This window comes from Mercenaria mercenaria, chromosome 1 (assembly GCF_021730395.1).
Source record: "Mercenaria mercenaria strain notata chromosome 1, MADL_Memer_1, whole genome shotgun sequence".
Taxonomy (NCBI): Eukaryota; Metazoa; Mollusca; class Bivalvia; order Venerida; family Veneridae; genus Mercenaria; species Mercenaria mercenaria.
Window position 1 is genome coordinate 82,968,466 of NC_069361.1, and position 26,033 is coordinate 82,994,498.

At 34.9% G+C, this 26,033-nt stretch overlaps 1 protein-coding gene across 9 annotated transcripts in view; it reads right to left on the reverse strand.

Moving 5' to 3' along the window:
* The window catches only part of LOC123532198 (MAP/microtubule affinity-regulating kinase 3-like), an 81,381-nt gene that overhangs the window by 17,032 nt on the left and 38,316 nt on the right, over positions 1–26,033 (reverse strand). For 6 of the 9 annotated variants that reach the window (XM_045313602.2, XM_045313594.2, XM_045313588.2 and 3 more), the window contains exons 10-17: positions 25,684–25,803; positions 21,263–21,362; positions 12,287–12,399; positions 10,818–11,025; positions 5,139–5,275; positions 4,134–4,321; positions 2,507–2,647; positions 1,134–1,376 (exon numbers count right to left, since the gene is read on the reverse strand). In XM_045313602.2, coding sequence (XP_045169537.1) covers positions 1,134–1,376; positions 2,507–2,647; positions 4,134–4,321; positions 5,139–5,275; positions 10,818–11,025; positions 12,287–12,399; positions 21,263–21,362; positions 25,684–25,803 — 1,250 coding nt within the window. Of the gene's footprint in view, positions 1–1,133; positions 1,377–2,506; positions 2,648–4,133; positions 4,322–5,138; positions 5,276–10,817; positions 11,026–12,286; positions 12,400–20,378; positions 20,479–21,262; positions 21,363–25,683; positions 25,804–26,033 lie in introns of all 9 variants that reach the window. The other 3 variants (XM_045313607.2, XM_045313581.2, XM_045313616.2) reach the window with 3 other exon arrangements.

A 26,033-nucleotide genomic window follows, 5' to 3' on the forward strand; every position in this document is an offset into this window, starting at 1 on the left:
TTGCAGCATACAATGAAGAATCTGGCAATTTTTAACTTAACCATGTCCAGACTGATTATGTCAGTTCCTTTAAATTATGCCCAACCAAGAAAAATTATTTGTGTAAAGGCAGTATACCTGGGAAGACCTAAACCATAAAGCTTTGCATCATTTAGTTTAATTTAGAATGTTGGCCATTAGAGGGTTCTCAAAATCTTTATTCAATAGCCTAACCATCTACAACAGCAGCTTCTGTGCGAGATAAAAGAAGACGAGACAAAGTGCAAGTTCGTGCAATCCCTACACCAGAAGTTATTCTAGGCATGAAACTGCACCAATTACCCGGTATTACGACTTTAATACATTATACTACACCAAACACCAAAAATTCTAATGCTATAAACAGTTCAGAAACATTGTGCTTCAATCTATTTCAGATAATTGAGCCGCGCAATGAGAAAACCAACACAGTGCGTTTGCGACTAGCATGGATCCAGACCAGACTGCGCGGATGCGCGGCTCAATTATGTCATTTTTTCTTTGCTTCAAATTCTACTCATAATAATGAGTATTATCCCACCTCCTTATAAAAATGTTGTGTATTCAAAAACATTAAGCCTTGATATTAAATGCTACTTTTCAATGTCTTCCTTTCTCAGGCAAGTTAACGTTAAAATTTCTTGCATTTCTAAATGATGTTAAATGTCTACAGGAAAGTAATTTTTTGCCAAATCTGGCTTGGATAATTAATGACTTTTAAAATAACTGGCCAAATTATCACAGTATTAACTCTGACTCATGGCTGAAACCCTTCTGTAGAACACACTGAAGGAATTTATATTTGGAACAGATAATAAAACTTCAGCCTTTTTACTTTTTTATGTATTTTTACCAAAAGTAGCATAGACCAAGAATAAAACAACAATTAACAGTAGAATAAGCCTAAAGATAAAACTTCATTTCTAAACCTTATTTCTCTTAAAACTCTACAATAACTCCAGATTTCCATTTGAAAATATTTCACAATACATTTGTTTACAGTGTTGCAAAAAATAAATGTTAACTTGAGCTTGAAGCACAATATTACTTGAAAAAGCTAAGCATTAGCTACACTGATGTAAGACAAATAGAGGGGCGCACAATAATGTGCATACCTGCGGCTAAACTTTGATGTGAGTTTGTTGAATATAGAGAAGCGTCCAGTTGTGCCCATGGCTGACGTGTCTTGTGAATGCATTGGAACGCCCCCGGGGCCGTAGTTGTTGGTCTGTCGTCGGTCTCGGATCGGACCTCCGTGGAATGTGCTACGGCTGGCAGTACCGCGGTACAGTATTGACGTGTTTTGCTTGGGTGTAGCGGGCGATATAGGCACAATGGGTTTTCTTTCTGGGGCAGTGCTACATGATGAGAAAAAGCATAAACAGAATTAGTAATGCTACTGAATAAATACAATACTGGTGATATGCTAACATGTAAAGGCTTGCATACTGTGAGATCTGTGTGACAAGATGCTTAGATTTTCTTTTATACTAAACAGGTAGTAAAGAGATATTATCACTGTCTACATTTCTGAATTGAAGTGATTACATGTAAAGCAGACCCTGGGACACTTTGGGCTTCTAATGATAATCAATATTTATACATTTAATTGTGTACTAAATGTCATATATCATACTACGAACATGATTTCACATTATATAGAGAGAGAAAATCAATATACCAGGTAAAGCTATTAACATTTGATAAAACGTGTGCATCAAATCTTCCACGAATTGTTCTACTTACTATGAAACGATACAATTAGTTCTTTTTTACCTTTAATGGGAAGTTGGTGCCCTTTAGGGGGAAAAATCCTGCCATTATTGTTGAAAATCACCAGAGTAAAAGGGTGTTTTTGATAAAAATGATACATTTCAAAGAAAAGTGTTAATAATGACTAAACTGATTGTATTAACTTATATTTCAATGTTCAGACTTACTGTTGTTATAAAAAACATTGTCACATATGTAGATCTGTAACATCCAGTGCACACATTTATACAAAGAAAGACTGACAAAGACTTCAAAAAGTAGGTCTATAATGTAATGTATCAATTACAAATCAAAGTGATCAAGCAGAACAATCAAAACCTTTGAATAATTGTGCATCAAATCGTGCTGCAATGTGTTACGTTTCTTTCAAATAATGGCTCAAAGACTATGTTGTTTAATTGTGCATAAATACTTTCACAACTGAGAACAGTTTCAGTGGAGGAAGATTCTAGGTGCCCTTCTTTTACAGTGGAGAAAAGAGCCCAGAATGACCTGTCTGGCATAGGCAGTCACCTTGGGAGAACCACCAACCTTTTATAAGCCAACTGAATAGCTTTAAGACTACAACATTTGTACATGACCTTTAAACTTTATTAGAATTAGATACATAGTGCATTTATAAATATCAACCCAATCACCTTCAACATGTTATCAAATAAATAATGGAGGAATTTATACCAGCTAAACTATACACCACTACGCTAGACTGACTTACGTGGGTCTAAAATCACTCTCAAGAGGGGGTAACTCCATATTTCTGGGATGGGAAGTGCTTGCAGATTTTACATGACCTTTAGGCCTTGTTGCATCCCTGCTTACAGGCGTTATATCTGATGCATTGGTGGAGTTTGTCATTCTATAACAAGCAAAGAGTTAATTCTGATTACCGTAAGAGACAAGCATATAGTATTACGATATATATATATATCAGTCGGATAATCTATTGTCCAATTTACCTCTATTTCAAATTACTTGCAGAAATACCGGGGTACCAGTGAAGATAAAATTCCTGTTCACTCAAAAACTTTTTTCTATAATCTTGCTGTTGTATTTCACAGACTGCAGTCACATGCTTAATCATTTAAAAAGCTTTGCCAAAGACCTACGGTGAACTTCTTTTATTTAAAAACAAATTTGAATGAACAGGATACTAGACGTAAACTGGACAGCATTGAAGTGTTTGTGTATTGAAGTGTTTTATTCATCATCTTCTGTGAAAATAATTCTAGTTCCCATTTCAAATTGTTGGGTACAGCAGACTAGATAAATTTGCATAGGCTTAATTTCGCAATTGCATAGAATTTGCAAAACCCGAGCTAACCTAACCAGTGTTCCTGGATCCTGTACCAGTACAAACCTGTTCTCCGCAAGTAACTGCCAACTTCCCCACATGAATCAGAGGTGGAGGACAAATGATTTCAGACATAAAGTCTTCTATCAAATCGTCACGGAGAACATATACCCCACCCGTTGGTCGATCTCACGACCCTGCGATCTATAGATCTGCGCTCTCACTATTGAGCTAAGCAGGCAGGCTTAGAAATATAAAACCATCCTGAATATTATCCAATAAACAATCATAAGATACCTATTTTCAAGCTGCCTGCCGGAAAAATTTCATTATGTAGTAAAGTTTTGTTCACTTCATTTCACAGAAGATAATAAAAGGTATTAGATACATAACAAGACTGTTAAGTCAAGATGCATTAAGGTTAACATCAATATTATATAAACTAAAGTGAGAAATATTTTCAATGGCAAGAATTATATAACATATAGCATGGTTCAGAATGCATTCTTAAACATATATAGCAATGTTATACATTCAGTGAACAACTGATTCCCGCAGTACAAAATATAACCAATACACAAACTATACTTCACATATGATATAGTAAACAGTGCAAGAATTAACTTCATCAATATAAATATCTATATAATGAGTCATACCATTCATACACCAGACAAAAATTCTTGTCTGGTCAATATCTCATGTCACTTTACAAACATATAAGCTTTCCTATTTATTAGTTCTCAATAGCTTTCATGAAGGAATTTCAGGTAACATATTCATCTTGTCAAAACTAGTTCCATAAATCAACACATTTCAACTTTTTTTCTTTTCTCAACTTCAGTTAAAACTAGATGTGTGTCCAATTGTATTCATTTTTCTTAAGACATTTTTTTTTTTTATTGATTCCAGAGCTTTTTTGTCTGGCTCAGTTCTTAAATTCTGCTAAATATACAAGATCACAATGACAGAAACATTGATAGAGCATATAAATATGAGGATTAGATAAAGCATCAATATCTGTAACATATACAACTTTCTCTATACTCACTGCCTTATATCTTGACCGTTTGTTGCTCTTGACGGTGGTTTCTCACTAGGGGTTTGAACACGGGTATCACCAGGGCTGAACGTTCCACTCCGCCGTGGAATACTTGTATGAATCACACTGTTTTTCCCTGTAGAAGATGAGCCAGGCTTCTTCGGGATCGTCGCCCGAGCTGGACTCGCTGAATTGATCTGTAACAGACATGAATACTTCACATGAAAGATCACATATTTTATATAAATCTACAAAATAAATCTAGACCCGTTAGTTGTCTGTCTCCATAAGAACTTCTATTTTTTGTAGCAGCAGCAAACCCATATATGGTTACGTAAAAAAAAGATCTCCTCAGCATGGTGTGTATGCTGAACTACAGACTTCACCATCCTTGATGAGAAAAATTCTTTGGTGAATATCAATACGCTGGTTTCTAAAATTATATATGTTTTCTATTTTAAGACCTTGAGACTCTTGCTCAGCGGGGACACTTGGAAGAAGGTTATAGTTGGTAAATGTACAAAGTTTAGTGAAAATCCAATTTTTTGTGTGTGAAAAGGTCGTATTAAAAATTAGATGCTTAATTATTTTTTTTTGTTTTTTTGTTGAGTTCAATGTCGCACCAACACAATTATAGGTCATATGGCGACTTTCCAGCTTTAATGGTGGAGGAAGACCTCAGGTACCCCTCCGTGCATTATTTCATTAAGAGCGGGTACCTGGGTAGAACCACCGTCCTTCCGTAAGCTAGCTGGATGGCTTCCTCACATAAAGAATTCAACGCCCCTAGTGAGACTCGAACCTACATCAGTGTGGGGCAAGTGCTTTAAAGTCAGCGACTTAACCACTCGGCTATGGAGGCCCCTTTACGATGAAAATAACACCTATGCTAATATCTCACATTGACCCTTGCACTATTGGCTAAGAATGTGAATGGGGATTAACTAAGGACTGCACCTATATAAGGTCAAGTGTATTCTCTCATGTTCTTACATCAAACATGCAAAAGCCTACCTTTGGTGACTCCATCACGTTTCCTGACGGAGTTTTCCTTCCTGAGATAACATTCTCCTTAGTTGAACTAGTTGTGTCTATAGTATTTTGTCGACGTGGTGCATGTGAACTGGATTGTGAAGCACTTCCTGGACCCCCTGATGTCATGAAATACAGTAGTGTGACAATAATGACACATAGCAAAACATTGTTTTGGCATGATAAAGGATATAACTTTGTTGTTCAGGTTTCCCAATAAATTGCTGAAACCATGATGTTTATTAATTTTCTCCAAGTTTAATCATTATGGTCAGAGCATAGAGTAATAGAATGAAAAGCAATCCCATGGTAAATCTATCAGAGGCAAATACAAAATCATATAATCTTACAGCCACATTTCCAAAACTTTTTGTTACTTTGTACAGGATTTCTCATACGATAATTTGCTTTTTATATTGTTTTTTTACTAAATCATGTCTTCTTCTTGTATTCTGATGAAAACTAAGAAAGCAGGTTTTCAAGCTTACTATCAGGCTGAAGCTATCTAAAGATGGGAGAAATTTGTTAGTTTGCTAAACCAAGCTCAATTGTCTTAAATATTGTTGCTTTTTTAAAACATGAACATAATTATGGTTCATACACCCGGTATGGCTTTAAATTCAAGGAGTTTTTTATGGTCAAAATCTTTATTATATTTAAAAATATGTGCAATGAAATAAAATGACACTGATTTTATAAAATTTTGCATTCTTATGAAGTATTATTAACAGTTTACATGAAAATTCAAGCACTTTTCAAGGATTATACACAGATATTATTATGGTATTATATAGCATTTTCAAGGACCTTTATGTATGAACCAACAGAATTACTAAGTATATTTTATCCAGTCTCCATACAGAAAAAGCGAGCAGTTATCAATCTTTGCAACTAAAATCCTTCACACAGCCAAGGAAGAAACCACACACTTTCTTAATTATAACAGAAATTTTGAAGCAGAGGTTAAGATATGCATTTTTGTAAAATTATATCTGTGTACTTTAATGTACACGATAAATCAAGATATAAAACATGCAAGGATGTGCTAAATGCACAAACAGGACTGAACATCAAATAGAAAATACACTATGCATACTGTGTTGTCAAACATTCGTTATTCATTAATACTATAGATAGAAACTATATTAGCATGCCGCAGGGTATACATGCTGTTTTTAATTTTTCAGAGACTTAACATCCAACACACAGGCAGGAAATATGTGTCTAGAAGAACATGATCAGATTAAAAAACTAAGAGCTGCTTTTGAGAAAAGCGCATGTCTCCCACAACTGCTTATTATCTGAATAGTAAGTCTGTCTTTATATACTGTTTACTCACAGAAAATATACCTTTGATAGTTTTGGAGTAAAGTTTGGAGTAAATGACCTTTCATTACGTATCTGAGTCAACCATGCACAAAGACCTGTATCACTGGCATCAGTATTTTCGGTAATTCAAGGGCCATAATTCCAAAGTGCCTGGGCCGATTTGGCTAGTTATCAAACTTGGACAAGGAGTTATTGTCAAACACATTTTGTTCAAGTCTGGTGAAGATCGGATGAGAGCTGTTCGACTTAAGAGTGCGGACAAGATTTGTGACAGACAGACACACAGACAGAAGTATATCAATATGTCTCCCACACCACTGTGTGGTGGGAAACATAATTTTCTAAAATTTCATCCAACTTTCTTCTTTCATCTGAAATTTACAAGTTATTTTTGAACAAGACTATACTGCATAAAACTGGCTGTTGAGCATCAACAGCTATATATTTTCTACAATACTGCCAACTACCATAACTAATTAATTTAACCAACCAATGTTCAGGGAACATTTATTTCAAATAAATTTTAGTTTTCATACATCTTAGGACCAAACACTTTTGAAATTTTTAAATAACTTGAGCTGCTTTTGAGAAAAGCGAATGTCTCCCACAACTGCCTAATCATCTAAATATAAAGTCAGTCTTTATAAACTGTTTACTCACTACAATTCAAGGGCCAGAACTCCAAAATGCCTTGACCGATTTGACTCATTATCAAACTTGTCTGAGGTCTTGTCAAACGTATTTTGTTAAAATTTGGTGAAGATCGAATGAGAAATGTTCGACTTAGAGTGCAGCCAAGAGCAAAAACGCTGCTGACAAGAGTAAAAACGCCTTTTTGTTAATTAAAGGGCCATAATTCCGAAGTGCCTGGGCCAATTTGGGTAAATATTGAGCTTGGCCGAGGTCTAATAGTCAAACACATTTTGTTCAAGTTTGGTGAAGCTTGCACTTAGAGCGCACATAAAGTGCCCCAAAGGGACTCCTATACTACTAATGATTAGTAGTATTTGGGCAGTTTTAGCTCCCAAGACCTGAGCATATTTCAGTAATTCATGGGCCATAATTCCGAAGTGCCTGGGCCAATTTGGGTAGATATCGAGCTTGGCCAAGGTCTTATAGTCAAACACATTTTGTTCAAGTTTGGTAAAGCTTGCACTTAGAGCGCACATAAAGTGCCCCAAAGGGATTCCTATACTACTAATGATTAGTAGTATGGGCCGCAGTGTTCATTCCAGGATTTTTTTAAGTGGGGTCAAAGGGCCCCATGATGGCAAAAAATTGGGGACATTTGAAAAAAATAGGGGTCATGAAAGAAAAACTGATTAACATGAAAGGAAAGGCTGTATTTTTAACACTTTTCTTACATGGTGTTCAAGGTATTATTTTCGCGGTTCGTAAAACATAATTACAAAGAGAAAAGTGGACACTTCACAGGTCGCTCAACACGACAAAAACGAAACAAGTCATAATATTTTGACCGTTACCGAAACTTAACCATGGAAAGTCCGACAGCCATGAATGCGGATTTAGAGTCAGTGTACCTGGTTTCGCACACTTTTTACACACTTCTTGAAATAAACTGAAATATGTGGAAGCAATTTATTATTTTGCATTTTCAGGCAGAAGAATAGATACATGGCTCTTTATTTATGCACTAGGTTATTCTTCATGTGATAACTGCTCACCACTGTTAGCTCTCCAATATAGCCAGAAAATGACCCATTATTCTGACATATTTGTACCCGGTTTCACACACCGTGACTAAAAATTCTCTAATTCTTTGTACAGTACGGATATTGGTTGAATCGAAATTGCACAACACTGATACTTCTGTAGAAACTGTATTTTTAGCTGTCATTATCATAATGATGTTGCTATACCATGCACAAGCGAGGTACCCTCAGTGGTGTCTAATTTTATGCTGTCTGGGTGATACTTTTACTACACTTTTATATATCTTTGTCTTTTATCAGGATGCCTGCTTGTCGTTTAGAAAACTATAGGAACATTCAAAAGGAGACCTGGTCCCTTGATTTCACCAGTTTAAATTTCTCTTGGCAAGTATTTCATTACAAGAAACGGAAAATTCTTTGGTGTGCGAAACCGTGAACTGTGCGAAACCCAGTACACTTTCTCTACTACGGAATTAATGTTTGTCGCCTGATTTTGGCTAAGCGGTTAGGCTATTGAGTGGTCTAGCGGTCTCGAACATGTCATCTTTCTTTGGAAATTTGTTCTCCATCGTCTGCTTTTTTTTTAACGGTTAGAGAAAAACGTAAAATTGGATTTCTTTTTTCTCCGAATCGCGACTGTTTTTTTTGTCCGCCATTGCATAGCAACATTGAAAGCTGTATGTTGTTAGGCGACCGGAGACTGGCTACTATTTTAACATCGACCAATGAAAATGCGCGTTACGTCATCGGAAGAGTCGTATTCGATTCACAACTTCTGGAAGTCGGCTCATTGTAAACGGACTGTTTTCTGAAAAAGTGTGCGCCTGACGAGCGCTATAGGGCAAACTTTTATGCGCCAATACAGTAAAATACGCGCCTATGGCCCCATGGCGCGGCCTGGAATGAACACTGTGGGCCGTTTTACCTCCCAAGACCTGAGCATATTTCCGTAGTTCAAGGGCCATAATTCTGAAGTGCCTGGACCGATTTGACTATTTATAGAACATTTTGTAAAAGTCTGGTGAAGATCGGATGAGAATGTTCGACTTAGAGTGCGGACAAGGTTTGCGCCAGATACACAGACAGACACACACAAAGAGACTGGAGTAAATCAATATGTCTCCCACACCACTGTGTGGTGGGAGACATAATTATTCCATAAAATCAAGGTCTGTCTAAGAATTTTAACAACATAATATTTATATGCTAGTTACTTAATAATCGATCGAAATAGGTACTGACTATGCAATTATCAAGGAAATTTATAAATGCAGAAATGAGAGTATTGGGGTTTCCTCGAAATGCTACAAAATTTATATGTTTAGAATTATTCAGAGAATCTCAATCTCTGCCTTTATAAACACTTTCCACAAATCCATTGGCAGAGGCTTTCAAAGGATCAGAAAAAGCTTCTCTATGATAACAACAATTGATTATTTATTAATTTTCACGATTATGTTCTACATTCCCAAATTAGCAAAAATAATATGTTCAGCTCTGTTTTTTCAACATACAAGCAATCCAATAATAAAACTGGCACACATACAAAAAAAAATCTTTTTGCACAACAACTTAACACTGCAAATCGTACAGAAAAATCCTCTTGTATCAATCTTGAGTGAAATTTTTGGTCTAACTTAGTTCTTTTATTTTGAAATTTAAAGTCCCTTCAATAAAGAAATTAGTATTTTTGGTTTCATTTCTTAATTTCACAGCCTTTGACATCAGATTTTTGATTCCTTTGCTTTACAGTGCCAGTTGTTTACAAATATTAAGACGTTCACAGATTAATTCACCATGTTACGGTATGGACATCACGTTATGGTAGGAGTCAAGATTAAAGTGTAAAGGATATTCATGTCACTATGTAAAGGGTATCACATGCAACACAGTTACAAAATTTAGATCTAAATAGTCACTTCAAATCAAAATCCACTCTAAATATCCGATAAAATAGGTCTTGTGGCTGAAGAATGGGAATTTTTAGAATATTAAAGCAGGTATTTCAACGACAGCTCCTTTTTTCTTATCTATGAAATGCCTGCTTTAACAGAACGGACAGTAAGCACTCTCGGTGAACATTGTTTTGGTCAGATAAAACTATTGTAAGAAGCAAAGCTTTGTGATCATAAGCCCTTTCAATACAAATCAATTACCATTCGCTGGTCCAAGTAATTGGAGGCATAGAAAATTCATCATATATTAAATAACTGATTAACCATAAATTAGATAATAATAATGAGCATAAATATATGCTTATATAATGTTAAGAGGGTATTGATTTCTGTTAAGAATTTATGATATTTCACTATATATTTCAAAATGTAGTAAAAGATTTTAAAATTGTTTTCTGTGGAACACTTTTAATGTTGTACTAAACGGTAATTGTAGTTCATGAGGAGAATAGGGGAACAGTTTTTGCAAAAAGATTTTACTTCTGACAAGTTCCTCCTTTCACCTGACAAACCTTAATCAATATCGAAACACTAACGATTTTCTAAAAATAAACTGAAGATTGAAATCTTCTTTTTTACATTAAACTATTGAAATCCAGTTCCGATAAGAAACTGACAGGTATGGTACTAATAACAATTGAAGTTGCTCTTAGCAGGACATTGAAAGGGCTATATGTGGACGGAAGCATGTGAGTGAGGCTTACGTTTCATACTACCATGCGCATTATTATCTCCACCATGACTGTGGCGTCTCTGACCTCGTGTTCCGCTACTTGTTGCAGACTGGCTTCGTGTCACTTTGTTTGGAGACTGGTTGTTGGCCTGGTTCTCACTCTGAGGTCGATTGGATGTCGTTGATGATTGGAGGTGACGCAATGACTGACTGCTACCCGATCTATCACTACCTTCTAACTGTAAAAACAATTCTATGTTTGTGATAAATGACATAAAGAAGCTTTTATGGAGAGTTGGAAATTCCTGAATTAATATAATAACAGCATCTGCTATTACAGTAAATCAAAACTGTTAATATTTATGTGTGTCACTTGCATAACTTTCTTTCCAGCCATACTTTCTATGCATCTAAGCACTTTTTTAAAAGAACAACTTGAATTTAGGTCCAAATTTATTTTTAACAAGGCAGTCTGAAAGACAGCTATATCACCCGCCACTGTTATGGATAATGAAAGGGTTGATGGTATTGGGTGGAAGCATTGACGTTAAGTGTATTTTATAGTCCATGTATAACGACATCAATGAATTTGAAAATCCTTCAAGGGGTCTAGGATATACAGAGCGGGCATAAAATAGAAGGCTCAAACCTTTGACCTAGAGCCGACATGGCTGACTCATGAGTTCTGCACATAGCACTGATGAGGTGATCATTTTCATGAAAATACTTCAAGGGGTTTAGGAGATACAGAGCGGACACAAAATGGAAGACTCAAACCTTTGACCTTGAGTTGTGATCTTGACCTTGAGCCACATAGCTGACTCTGGAGTTCTGCACATTGTCTTGATGTGGCGATCACTTGACCCAAGTTTCATGAAAACCCTTCAATGAGTTTAGGAGATTTAGAGTGGACACAGTGTTACAGATGGATGGACAGAGACCATTCCTATAACCCCCCATCACTCATGGCAGGGATTTCGGACGGAAGGACAGAGACCATTCCTATAATCCCCCACCACTCGTGGCGGGGGATTAATTATAACAACACTAAATAGATAACACAACTACTGCTTACTGTGCCTGTAGACTGCAGAACCCAAATGATGGGACAATACTGTAAATCTTAAAAATTCTCAACAGTGGATTTGCTACAAGCAGGTGCTGTTTATACCCTATAAACCTATCTAAGCTGTACTGTAATTTTACAGTTCAGACTGGTCGGTAACAAAGCTATTGATCTAGACTGTGATATCAATCATCTTCTTATGGCAAAACAGGCAACGTGCTGAGAAAAAAGTATCAGCCGTTCTTTTTACTAAATTTGGATAGTGTACTTCTAGATTTCAATGACATTTAATATGGGTAAATGTTCAGTATGTAGCTCGAGAATTCCTGAAGTACAACCTTCCTGAACAAATTTTTGTATCCAGACACACTAGGTTAGTAAAACAATGATTTGTATTTAAGTATTTAGCAACAAGACAAACATCAAAGACTTACGTCTGTCGTCCTTCTGCCCAGCAAAAGGTATGTTGCTTGAATATCATCAAACTTTTGTTGTACTACCGATTCTTCTATACTGGCCCGACTGTAGCCCATGTTCACCATAATTTCTGAAATACATTCCAAGAAAACATCATAATTATATTGAATATTTATATTGAGTTCAGGAGAATGACTCCCTATTGACTATAAACTGCAATGAAAGATACTGAAAACCAATTTAAATGTCTGACTGAACAGTCCCAAATGTGTGATCTAAATTTTTTCAATCTATTACAATTTCCACATCCATTTTGTTGCTACATAAACCTCCCTTTTTCTGTGATTTTAGTAGGTAAACGAATAAAGAATTGCCTGGAATTAAAGGTCACCTAGTGAGAATTTACTGACACAGCGAGTTTCAGTATTGAATTCTAAAATTTCCTTGATTAAAGTCCCCTATAAGAAACTATAAAAAATTCTAGACATATCTTCTTCAGACTAAATCAACTTCACTAATATAGAGATGAGGAATAAGACACTCATTAAATACTGCCAAATATAACCCCAAACTTTAATATTCCTCAGCTAATGTTCTTAAAATAACTATTCTTTCATGGCTGCTGCATACTGTGTAATACATCAATTAAGATGATTAATAATAAAATGAAAGTATAAATCATTAATCTTGTTCTAAAAAATTACAAAGGGTGTCGCATGTTATGAATATTTTGGCAACTTAATCTAACATTAGATGATTTACAATATCCAGCAGTGTTATCTATAAGACTATACCAAGATTCCCACTTTTCTCCATTGTAAAGTAGCTTCCCAGAGCTTGAATTAGAAAATAAAAGTGGTTAACAAATGGTATTTGCTACAGACATTATGTTTTTCTGCACTTGTATTTCATGAAAAATTCTATTTTATTTTTCCTCAGATCATTAAGTCTGACTGTATCCAGTATATTCACAATGTCAGTATTCACTGTGCATTCAATTTTTAGATTCAAGGTTATAAAACTAGAGTTTGAAGACGAGTCTAAATCTCCAGCATCTGATTGGTTGTTTTTGAAATTTGAAATTGACCAATGGCAAGGCTGCATTCAGGAAGTTGTGTCCAAACTCAAATTTAAAACCTAGGATTGGTCAAACAAAGAACTTAAATCAGTTATTCCACATATCTGTAAAAATATGGATATATATATTCTAACAGTAAAGTACACAGGAAATACCGGTCATGCAAATTAACTTATTTTTTTCAATGTTTGGTGTAAATTGCTGATAGGTTCTTGCATGTTTGCCAAAACTGATATCAAATATTTTAGTAGATTTGTTTATCAGGGTCAGGCAGAAGTGGAAATCTTGCTATGGCCACAGTGGCTGTTTAGAAATTTTGAAGAGAGAAAATGTGTCAGTACATCTATTTAGAACTGAGATACAGATGTATTAGTCTCTAATGTCAATGTGATTGCGAAACAACTCGGAAAATAAAGTCCTGAAATTTCACATGTTCCATGTACTTCCTTTTTTCCAAGAGTTTAGAATCTATCATTCTAATAAAATGCTCCTAAACAGAGCTAGTAGGTAGACTGTTTTATATATTCATTTACTTCAAGTAATCAAAAATCATTCTTTGTAAAAATCAGGTTTCTAGCCCACTGTCAAGTTGTTTACTAACCATATAACTAAGATTTTCATATAGTTTACCATTCAACAGTCAGCCCAGGTATTATAATCAATATTGCTTAAACTAGCAAACTTCTCCAAGCAATAACAAACACTTTTTTGCCCATTTCTGTGTTTGATGAAGTCTTACAACTTTTCTTAGCAGAATTAATCAGGTTTTCTCATTAATAGTGCAGACACACAACGGTAAAAGGAAGGATAGGTGTCAACATTTATCATATCCCTGTACAAACCAAATGCAAGTCAAGCCAGTCTCTTACTAGCTCTAGTTATTTTTAAAACAGTTGCTTAAGGTAGAGGACACCTATTTTCCATATTAATATGTATTTTCTGCCCTTCTTGTAGCTCAAACAAGCATGCAGATATTCTTATCAGCTGGAATATACTGAAGTTGCATAACCAAATGAAAATTTCCAACTGTCATTATGGGTCCATAACTTTAAACATTATCTGGAAAGATGCAGAAAAATACAGCACTTTTCTTTACAAAGACACAAAAAGGTTTCCCCTTAAGCACATAATTTTTTACCACTTTTTTTTTTTAAAATTGTAAGTATAATGGTAAAATTCTGCTAATTTGATTCCTTCCCATTAGATATTATATAGAGACTGTATAAACTAACATTCAGTTAGTCGGGTACATTTTCTCTGTTAGTTTCTGATGCTATTTACACCTATACTCCAATTCTAGTATACTCGAATAATCCACAATGTTGGCACTTTCTGAGCATATATTCTTGCGTAATAATATATATTGTACTCATTATTTTAAAACTGCTATGCATTTCCAAAAGGAAGTGTTTATGTTTTGTTTTGACTTGAATGAACCCCGTTTCTGAAATATGCCCAGAAAGTAATGTTAAGCATACTGCAGTGCCCCAACAAAATAATAAAATATGACGGCATTTCAGAAAATTATCAAACAGTATTTGAGCCACGCCATGAGAAAATCAACATAGTGGGTTTGCGACCAGCATGGATCCAGACCAGCCTGCGCATCTGCGTAGTCTGGTCAGGATCCATGCTGTTCGCTAACAGTTTCTCTAATTGCAATCGGCTTTGAAAGCGAACAGCATGGATCCTGACCAGACTGCATGGATGCGCAGGCTGGTCTGGATCCATGCTGGGCGCAAAGCCCGTATGTTGGTTTTCTCATGGCATGGCTCATTTATTGTGAAATACAGTTGAAATTTGATATCTCAAACACGCCTACCTCAAATTTCAGGCTATCTCAAAGACATTTTCAAGTCCAATCCTAAAAACACGCACAAAATACTATTTTAAGTTGAATTTCGGTTACCTTGAAGTAAAACACTCGATCCACTGGAAATCAAGATACAGAGTTCCAACTGTATTTACATTATAAAACTAGCATTGAATACTTAAAGACTTTTGCCAAGCACTGCAGTTATACAGCCAAATTAGATATAAAATTTGCTATTTCCAACACGGATATATTTGAAATATGTAGTATCTATTAGGTATATAGGCATGACAAATAACATTGTACATGTTATATAGCACTTTGAACAAATAACACACTGTGATTTAGGATGTTTATGGTTCGAAAATGAAAACCTGAAGAAAAAAAAACTCTTCAAAACAATTCGTATACATGCACTCAGTAAATACAGTAAGCATTATTTATAAGAAGTTTCTTTTGAAATAAAATTTTTGTTTATAAATCATCAATCAAGATGCTATACTGGTTGGGAAGCAGTTTCCGGACAGGACCAGTTTCCGGACACATGTAATATCCGCTTTATTTCTTTGTTATTTGTGTAATTGTTTTATCTAGATCATTTAGATGTTTGTTCTTCATGTCTACAACAAACCACTATTTTATTAGGCTGTATATGTTTGGGTATTTGATGATAACTCATCTGCGTTTACAAAACAACTTTCTGTCTTAACGGGGCATGAAGATAGCATTGCGCATGCGCAGTAGTTCACACATGCCGAGGTATCAAGTGGGGAAGAAATAATCAAACTACATAATGATTGTTTGCTGATAACATGTTCTACTTTTAATTTCACGCTAAAGGTTACGTAAGATGCAGGGCTGTCGATTTTTGCACTAATTTATTCTATATCTATTGGAACTATCAAGAATTCGTATAAGACGAAATCTAATTTTTTATAGTCAACCTCGGTTCGCTTTCGTAGCTGCTATTGAACGTCGGGTTATGTTTCATGTGCAATTTTGAAGAGATGAATGATAAAGAAATGTGTAGAAATAGTTTTATTACTTATTTTGATATCAAATTAAAAACAAAACACAGTCAAAATATTTGTCCGGATACTGGTTTACCTGACGGGAAAATTAACTTATTTTAGTGATCCCATTTGAGGCCCCATGGAACCCATATTTTATGTCACAACGCGATGCTGATTACTACATCGGACTTGGAAGGAGCTGAAGTTTGTGCAGTGTGGGTTTCATTTATGTCAAATACTTTTTTAGGGAATAATGGATCCGAAAAATGAAAATGTGTCCGGAAAATGGTTCCCAACCAGTATAGCTTTAAGGTAAATACTATCTATCCAATTACTCAACTTTGTCTACAATACAATATTTCATAAAAAAAATTATTTTTGGGTAAAAATGATTAACACAGAAAAAAAAAGAAAATCTAGAACAACATTTCACAAGAGCTGTCAGAGTAACAGTAGCCATGACTACTTTCATGCTGGATAGTGAATGTGGCAATTAAGAGGAAACTAGAGCTATCACTGGAGTCATTAATACCCCTGCAGAGGAAACAAAACATTTCATGTGTGAATTCTGAAATGACAAGATAAATTCAAATAAGTAATGAAAATTGGGGTGTACGAGTGCCCTTATTATTCCATTTAAAAGAAAATGATGTGTACATAAACACATCAGGACCTTATCATAATTATACGATATACGAGCTCATGCGGAAAAACTGTTTGCGCTCAAATCCAATTCATTCAGTAATAACAGAGAGAAAGTGCATCAAAACAAATACCAGAAATTTCAAGTAAAACTGTATATATTCACGGAATATTTCTCCAAGAGTAATGGATCTTGTGTCGTATGAAGTGGGTGATTATGTGGAACATTTAGGTCTAAATCAAATCTATTCAGAAATAATACAGATAAAATGGAAGTACCTCAGAACTTCTGCTAGAAGATCTATGTATAAAAGGGGTATAATCCATGAAATACTGGTGCCAGAGTTATGGTCCTTGTGTCATATGTGGGTGACAATATGAAACAATTGTTTTAAGTTAGAATCAAATCCAACTGATGTCAGAAATACAGTGAAAAATAGAGAATACTTGTTTGACAAGAGGACTATGATGGTCCTGAATAGCTCACCTCTTCCCATATGACCCAGTTTTGAGTATGACGTCTTTTTTTCTATTATCTGACATAGTGACCTAGTTTTTGAGCTCATGTGACCCAGTTTTGAACTTTACCTAAATATTATCAAGATAAAAATTCTGACCAATTTTCATGAAGATCCATTGAAAAATGTCGTCTCTAGAGAGGTCACAAGGTTTTTCTATTATTTGACCTATTGACCTAGTTTTCGAAGGTACGTGACCCTGTTTTGAACTTTACCTAGGTATCATCAAGGTGAACATTCTCACTAATTTTCATGAAGATCTCGTGAAAAATAACGCCTCTAGACAGGTCACAAGGTTTTTCTATTTTTATACCTACCGGCCTAGTTTTTGAACGCACGTGACCCAGTTTCGACACGGACCTAGATATCATCAAGTTGAACATTCAGATCAATTTTCATGAAGATCCATTGAAAAATATGGCCTCTAGAGAGGTCGAAAGATTTTAATAATTTTAGACCTACTGACCTAGTTTTTGACTGCAGTTGACCTAGTTTCAAACTTGACCTATATATCATCAAGATGAACATTCACACCAACTTTCATACAGATCCCATGAAAAGTATGGCCTCTAGAGAGGTCACAAGGTTTTTTTTATTATTTGACCTACTGACCTAGTTTTTGAAGACACGTGACCCAGTTTCTAACTTAACCTAGATATCATCGAGGTGAACATTCTGACCAATTTTTATGGAGATCCATTCACAAGTATGGCCTCTAGAGAGGTCACAAGGTTTTTCTATTTTTAGACCTACTGACCTAGTTTTTGACCGCACATGACCCTGTTTCGAACTTGACCGAGATATCATCAAGATGATCATTCAGACCAATTTTCATACAGATCCCATGAAAAATATGGCCTTTAGAGAGGTCACAAGGTTTTTCTATTATTTGACATACTGACCTAGTTTTTGACGGCACCTGACCCACTTTCAAACTTTACCTAGATATCATCAAGATGAACATTCAGACCAACTTTCATACAGATCCCATGAAAAATATGGCCTCTAGAGAGGTCACAAGGTTTTTCTATTATTTGACCTACTGACCTAGTTTTTGATGGCACATGACCCACTTTCGAACTTGACCTAGATATCATCAAGGTGAACACTCTGACCAATTTTCATGAAGATCTCATGAAATATATGGCCTCTAGAGAGGTCACAAGGTTTTTCTATCTTTAGACCTACTGACCTAGTTTTTGACCGCACGTGACCCAGTTTCTAAGTTGACCTAGATATCATCAAGATGAACATTCAGACCAACTTTCATACAGATCCCATGAAAAATATGGCCTCTAGACAGGTCACAAGGTTTTTCTATTATTTGACCTACTGACCTAGTTTTTGAAGGCACGTGACCCAGTTTCGAACTTGACCTAGATATCATCAAGGTGAACGTTCTGACCAATTTTCATGAAGATCTTGTGAAATATATGGCCTCTAGAGAGGTCACAAGGTTTTTCTATTTTTAGACCTACTGACCTAGTTTTTGATGGCACGTGATCCAGTTTCGAACTTGACCTAGATATCATCAAGGTGAACATTCTGACCAATTTTCATGAAGATCTTGTGAAATATATGGTCTCTAGAGAGGTCACAAGGTTTTTCTATTTTTAGACCTACTGACCTAGTTTTTGAAGGCACGTGACCCAGTTTCGAACTTGACCTAGATATCATCAAGATGAACATTCTGACCAACTTTCATAAAGATCCCATGAAAAATGTGACCTCTAGAGTGGTCACAAGCAAAAGTTTACGGACACATGCAGGGACGACGGACACAGCGCGATCACAAAAGCTCACCTTGTCACTTTGTGACAGGTGAGCTAAAAATGAAAATAGAAGAAAAAATGTGTCGAAACTTTAACCTCAAAAATTCTAAGTAGAAGGGGAGTGTAATTCTCAAAATACTGGTGTCAGAGTTATGGCACTTGTGTCATTCATATATGTAGGTGATGATGAGGAACAACAATTTTAAGTTTGAAGGGAGTCCATCTAGTAATATGAAAGAGCAAGAAAAATTTCATCAAGCTGTGAATGTAAAATCTGCATAGGGGCAAGAACAACAGCTCTCCATAAACCTTGTATAGCTGAGCTAAAAATAATTCTGACAATTAGTTAAAACAAACACTTCTTTACAAATAACTCATAAAACATCATACAATATGCTAATGTTATTTGTCATGCCATGGCTTTTAGCAGAAGCATCTACCAATATGAAATAGGAAGCCAGTATTTTTTTGTCTTTTTAATATGCAATTTCAAAACTCTATTCATTTTCCAAGTTTCTGAAATCCAAACTTTTGGTCATTATCAAGACGAGAAATCCTCATTTGAATAAAATAATTTCAGACTTATTGGTTCCTTAAAAGTATTTCTATAAACAGGAGTTCCGATAATGCCAATAATAAATCAAATCCAATTAGTCAGTTTTAGTTACGCAATATTAAACATTTGAGCCGTGCCATGAGAAAACCAACATAGTGGGTTTGCGACCAGCATGGATCCAGACCAGCCTGCGCATCCGCGCTATCTGGTCAGGATCCATGCTGTTCGCTAACAGCTTCTCTAATTGCAATAGACTTTGAAAGCGAACAGCATGGATCCTGACCAGACTGTGCGGATGCGCAGGCTGGTCTGGATCCATGCTGGTCGCAAACCCACTATGTTGGTTTTCCCATGGCACGGCTCATTTGTTTTTGCAAAATTAGCTTTGGTAATAAATTGAAAAACCTGGCAAATTTCACAGTGATATTAGCATTGGTAGTCGTAAGAACTGTGCAAAACTGATATATCTTGTCCAATCTAAAAGTATTTTTATCGGTTTTGCACAGTTCCCTCTAAATGAAGAAAAGCTTCCATTTTTTGAGCAGGTACGTATATTAATGTATCAATCAAGGTACAGAACAGGTGGAGAAACCACAAACACCAAATGTAAAAACATTAAATAATCAAATCTCTCCTTGGAAAAAAAAAAAGAGAAAAAAATACTGCAGAGCAAATACACTGCATGGTTGTGTGAACCAAAAAATGGCTCGTGTTTACCTATCCGTTTTGTATCGCAAATATCTTTGGGCGGCTCTTTGTACGGCTTTAATTCATTCTCCTCCAAGCCCATATTGATCCATCTATCCTTCATAATTGTCTGATGAAAAACGAACATCAGTTTAAGTTCACATGAAAATAATTGTACACAGAATTTCATCTGCTCCACGATATTCTACAGGAAAGATCAACACAATACTGTAGCAAACATTCTTGTCTTATTAAATGGAAACATTAAATTTTGGTCTTAATCGGAAAACAGCATTTTCCCATTTCAATATATATTTATCTATATATTACTTTTATTTGTAAAATTCAGCAGTATTTTTGGCATATAAAATTTTGCACAACTACAAGAATACTTGCAATGGCCGTATTATGTCATCCTTCTGTAAAATATCGCTGCAGACATACAAGATACACAATCATTGTTCCCAGGTTTAAATGTGTTTTTCCTGCTATTTTCACCATGTATATGAAAAGATGTCCATGATATTGTCCACACCCCATCCCCCAACATTTTTTTCACCCGGAACAATGTTTGTATATCTTTGTACCAACATGATGCAAGAATCTAAGCTGCGCAGGGCTCATATGTAGTGCACAACAACACAAGGGATCTGCCTTTCTAGGCCATGCATGCTATTACTCGCTCTAACTTAAACATTTCAAAAGAATAGTATTAATGACATCTTCCATATTCAATCATTATGTTTACATCAGTAAGATCAGAACATTTACTAATTTCATCTAAATCTAAAAGATTTTGGCAATACTCCATTCACATGTTAGTTTGTGAATAAAGTATGGCCTTTGCTACAGTGCTACAAGCATGCATGACCGTGACAGCAAGATCAGCGCAGGACTACAGGGATTTCAGTTACCTATGCGAATGGGATCTAACACGTCTTGGGAACATTCTACATATGGCTTGAGTTCGTCTTCCTCCATTCCTATATTAATCCACTTCTCCCGCATTATTTGCTGTAGGCAGATAGAGGCACAAAAAAACAAAATGATTAATACCACACAGGACAATTATACTGAAAAGTGTCGGACTGTATGGACATGTAAGTCATTAATGTATGGTCTCTGCTTTAACCCATACTGGCATTTTGGATATTAAATTTTTTTTTTACACAAGAAATAGCAAGATATTGCATCTATTTTGTCTTAGAAATCTTGAGACACTCCAGGCCTCTTGAAGAAAATAAGTTCCAGTATCAATACAAACATGGTCTCTGTTTGGCTCAAACACATGACCTCTGGATTCAGCTGGCAACACCTTATCAACTATTGAAACAAGCAAGAATATGCCACTCAAAACTGAATTTTGAAAGGATGTGATGTTAATGACATTTTAGTAAATAACTGGGATGAGGAAAAGCTCACTTTGGTTGTTATCTCCCCTGACAGCATGTGAAAGCTGTTTCAATAAATCCCATTTTGCAATGAATATTTAGACAGTCAAGAAAAAGAACTCTTGAAGAAATTATGTGCTGAAAAATCGAGAATTTTCTTTCAATTTTTGTATCATATAAGTTGTCACTGAGAAGTTAAGTGGAGTGTCCTTGTATATGCTTTGACCTTGGAGGCACATACTTGACTTGTGCATGTCACACACCACATCACATTAAGTTTCATTGAAATCTCCTGAATTAAAAAGTTATAGCTGTGACAAAATATCTAGGATTGACTAGCTTGCAATCAGACCAACAATGTGACCTTCCGGGCATTAAAAATATCACATTAGCTCTTTTTCCAATTGATAAAATTGAACGACAGGCTTTTTTTCTGAAAATGTGGAGAGGATATTAAACAGATAGCAGAGATGTTAATGTGAAGTGTTTGAAACTAAGGAAAACATGTGAAATATGTTGTACCTCTTTTTACACAGTACATTATTTACTTGTATTCTGCGCAAAAGAAAAACTTAAAGGAAAGCGGATTTTTTTCTGGCAAAGTAAAAGACGTTTCTACACAAAGTTTCTACAAGTTTGAAATACTGATTTGTTTTGAAGCTTTCCAAGGCCAAAAATAAAACATTACCACCACTTTAATACCAGTTTTGAGGCAATACTACTATCTACTACAGTTTGTGTATAATGATGTCACAACATCTTTTAAAACTTTACACAATATTTGTCACTGAACTGGGTAAAAATAAAAGGGAACAAAAACATTTTATCTTTGGCCTTAAAACCTTTTCCCCCTGCAGTTTCAAAGCAGAAAAAAATGACAATAAAACAACAATAATGATCGAAAATATAAGTCAACAATATGTGGAACTGCATAAATGCAAGTATCTTACTTCATCAAAACCATGTCTTCATGCTAGATATTTCTTTGCACCCCCTTCCTCTAGAATCCCTTTATGTTCAACATAATAATAATTATATGATACTTAAAACTGTTTTTTTAATTTTTTTTTATCACTTGATTCAGGACAGCTGCTTACTTCAACAAAACCATTTTAATGTTCTTAACTTTTTTCATCACCCAACTGCTTTGAAACATCCCGAATAAATGCCCATTTAATTTTGGCCCACCTTCAACAAAGCCATGACTGTGATATTTCAATGTTATTTGAGCCGCACCACAAGAAAACCAACATAGTGCATTTGCGACCGGCATGGATCCAGACCAGCCTGCGCATCCAAGCAGTCTGGTCAGGATCCATGCTGTTCGCTTTCAAAGCCTATTGCAATTAGAGAAACAATTAGTGAACAGCATGGATCCTGATCAGACTGCGGATGCGCAGGCTGGTCAGGATCCATGCTGGTCACAAATGCACTATGTTGGTTTTTTCATGGTGCGGCTCATTTCCTGCTTTTTTTCAACACCTATCGCAAGATTCTTCACTTCTGCTTACTTCATCCAAACCATGTTGATGTGCTAAACTTCCAACCCATCCCCAACCTCTTTCTTTTAAGCCTAATCCCAATTAAAAACCTATTTAATTTTGACCTATTCTGGACTCCTTACTTCAGATGCAATTCATCATTTTACATGAATGAAATCTATCCATGTGTTTATACATTTCACAATCTCCTCCCTCAAGGCTAATTTTTAGTGTCATTTCAAGGTTTTGTACACTGCACGATCACTCTGTATCAGTCACTTATCAATCTGTGTAAAACTGACCTGATCAATTATAATTATAAAACCACTATCATATATCTATTAAAATAAATCTACATACCGACATAATTTTCTGTTATTTTCACATGTAATCTCTCTACCATGCAAATGTATCGAATCATTTGCATAAATTGCAAAATCACGACACTTCATTAAAATTATTACCGGTATGACTCATTGTAAATAAATAAAACACTTAACTTTATATGAACAAAACAGTAGTATCTTTAGAAAACCTTTTTTCTTCTGAAGTAAATTTTATAGAATATTATCTTCATCAATACAAAATTTTGATTTTAAAAAGGTTGGTTTTTGAAGCAACCATATCAGTCAAAACAAGGATTTTATTAAATATTTTGATAATACAGAACAAAACATACAGCCTGTATACATATAATTGATCTTCAGTTTTTAGATTATTCAAAAAAACTATGTCTGTCTGCATGCGTGTGGTTTTTGTGGGGAACGTCTCAAATCACTTCCTTTTATCAGTAAGACAACAAGTGTCAAAATAATTATCAGTTGATATCTTCACAGTAATAGTGTAAAAATTACATCAACTACAAATATGTTATGAAAATGTTATGACGATATAGTCCACCGACCAATATACCCAAATAAAACTGCTCCAGTCACTCATATTCCGAAAAGTGGTTCACACGCTTTTAAATCAGTTTGTATCAATATATAGTCTGTCACTGCTTGTGATAAACAAACTTATTTAAAAGAATTCACTAGAAAAGTAACAACTGACGTCATACTTCACATAAAACAGGACTAGTATAATGACCCAATTTCACGCATCATTTCTTTCCCTTAGTGTAACTTAAATCATCTACAGTAATGAAAAGACGAGAACAGCTGCTGTTAGCATGTAAAATCATCGATTGCTGCCTTAATTATTTTACCAGATCTTAATAGGCAATACTTGCAGGAAACATTTGCTTATGTAATCAGTACTCTACAAGTGGTGGTAAAAAATATGCAAAAGTATCCTAAAAATTTGCAGGTTCCCCTAGATGATTCTGTTGAAGTAGAAACTTGTACTGTAACTTGGGCAATATTGGCAATAGTTTTATTTTAGCAATTATTCAGAATAATTCATGAATTCAAAACGTTCATGAATTTTAAGAAAAATGCCACTTAGAATTCCAAATATTTGTGATTCTTGAGAATAATGCCACTCATGAATTTAAAACATTCATGAATCTTAAGAATAATGCCATTTGTGAATTCAAACATTCATGAATCTTGAGAATAATGCCACTCGTGAATTCCAAACATTCATGAATCTTGAGAATAATGCCACTCGTGAATTCAAAACATTCATGAATCTTAAGAATAATGCCATTTGTGAATTCAAAACATTCATTAATCTTGAGAATAATGCCACTCGTGAATTCAAAACATTCATTAATCTTGAGAATAATGCCATTCATGAATTCAAAACTTCATGAATCTTAAGAATAATGCCACTTGTGAATTCAAAATTATTCATGAATCTTGGATCAGCATCATGTCACAAACCTTCATGTTTCAAAAGTTCTTATCACCGCAAATGTGACTGCAGGCCATGAAATTGCTACATAAAACCTTTACTTAAATTACCCAACGTACAGCAAAAACACCAGTCCTGCCTGAAGTGATGCTAAGCATAGTTACATTATATGTAAAACAAAACAACCATTTTCGTTTTTGTCAACTACGATTATCTTGAATTAACCTTCATGAATAAACAAGTATCAAAAATAGAAAATTTGTAATTGAACAATCTTGGGAGTACATTTTTTTGTTTTGTTTATCTTTCAATAATCCATTGATAAAGTTATGCAATGATAAATTTAGCATACAACAACCAAGGATAAACATTTTAATGCACTTCACAAAATAAAATGAAACAGGTCATAGTAAACATTTATCTGGTTATCTACAAAAAAAAAGACTCCCTCCCCTTATAAAAGTCGCCAATCCATTTCTTCCAATTTTTTTTGGATAGTTCAAAGAAAAATAACTTAAGCATCATTCATAATAAAGCTGCATTTTTAACAAATAAAGCACTGAACATTTCACAATTTTCTTTGTTTTATTACTACCAAATTTAAAATAAATGCAGAACACTGTTAATTTCAAGAACCAAATCTATTTAAGAAACATGTAAACTTACCTCTAAACTAGCTCTTTTAGTAGGATTTAACACTAAAAATCTTTTTAATAAATTTTCACAGTCTGTTGACATATAAAAAGGTATTCTGTATTTCCCCCGTAAAACTCTTTCTCTTAATTCCTGAAAAATACCAAAGAAAATACAAATGCATGTAAAGGTTCACAACAAAGTTTTCAAGACCTCAATTACTTTATCATGTTACTTTATGTAACTTAGATTGGATATACTTGGAAGGTTATATTTTATTCAGCTGCAAAGCATATACTCTTTATAAAAGTAGATAAGGCTGAAGTCTTTCCAAATGCCAAAATAAAAGCACTGCGAAAAAACACAACCTACACTGGACTGGT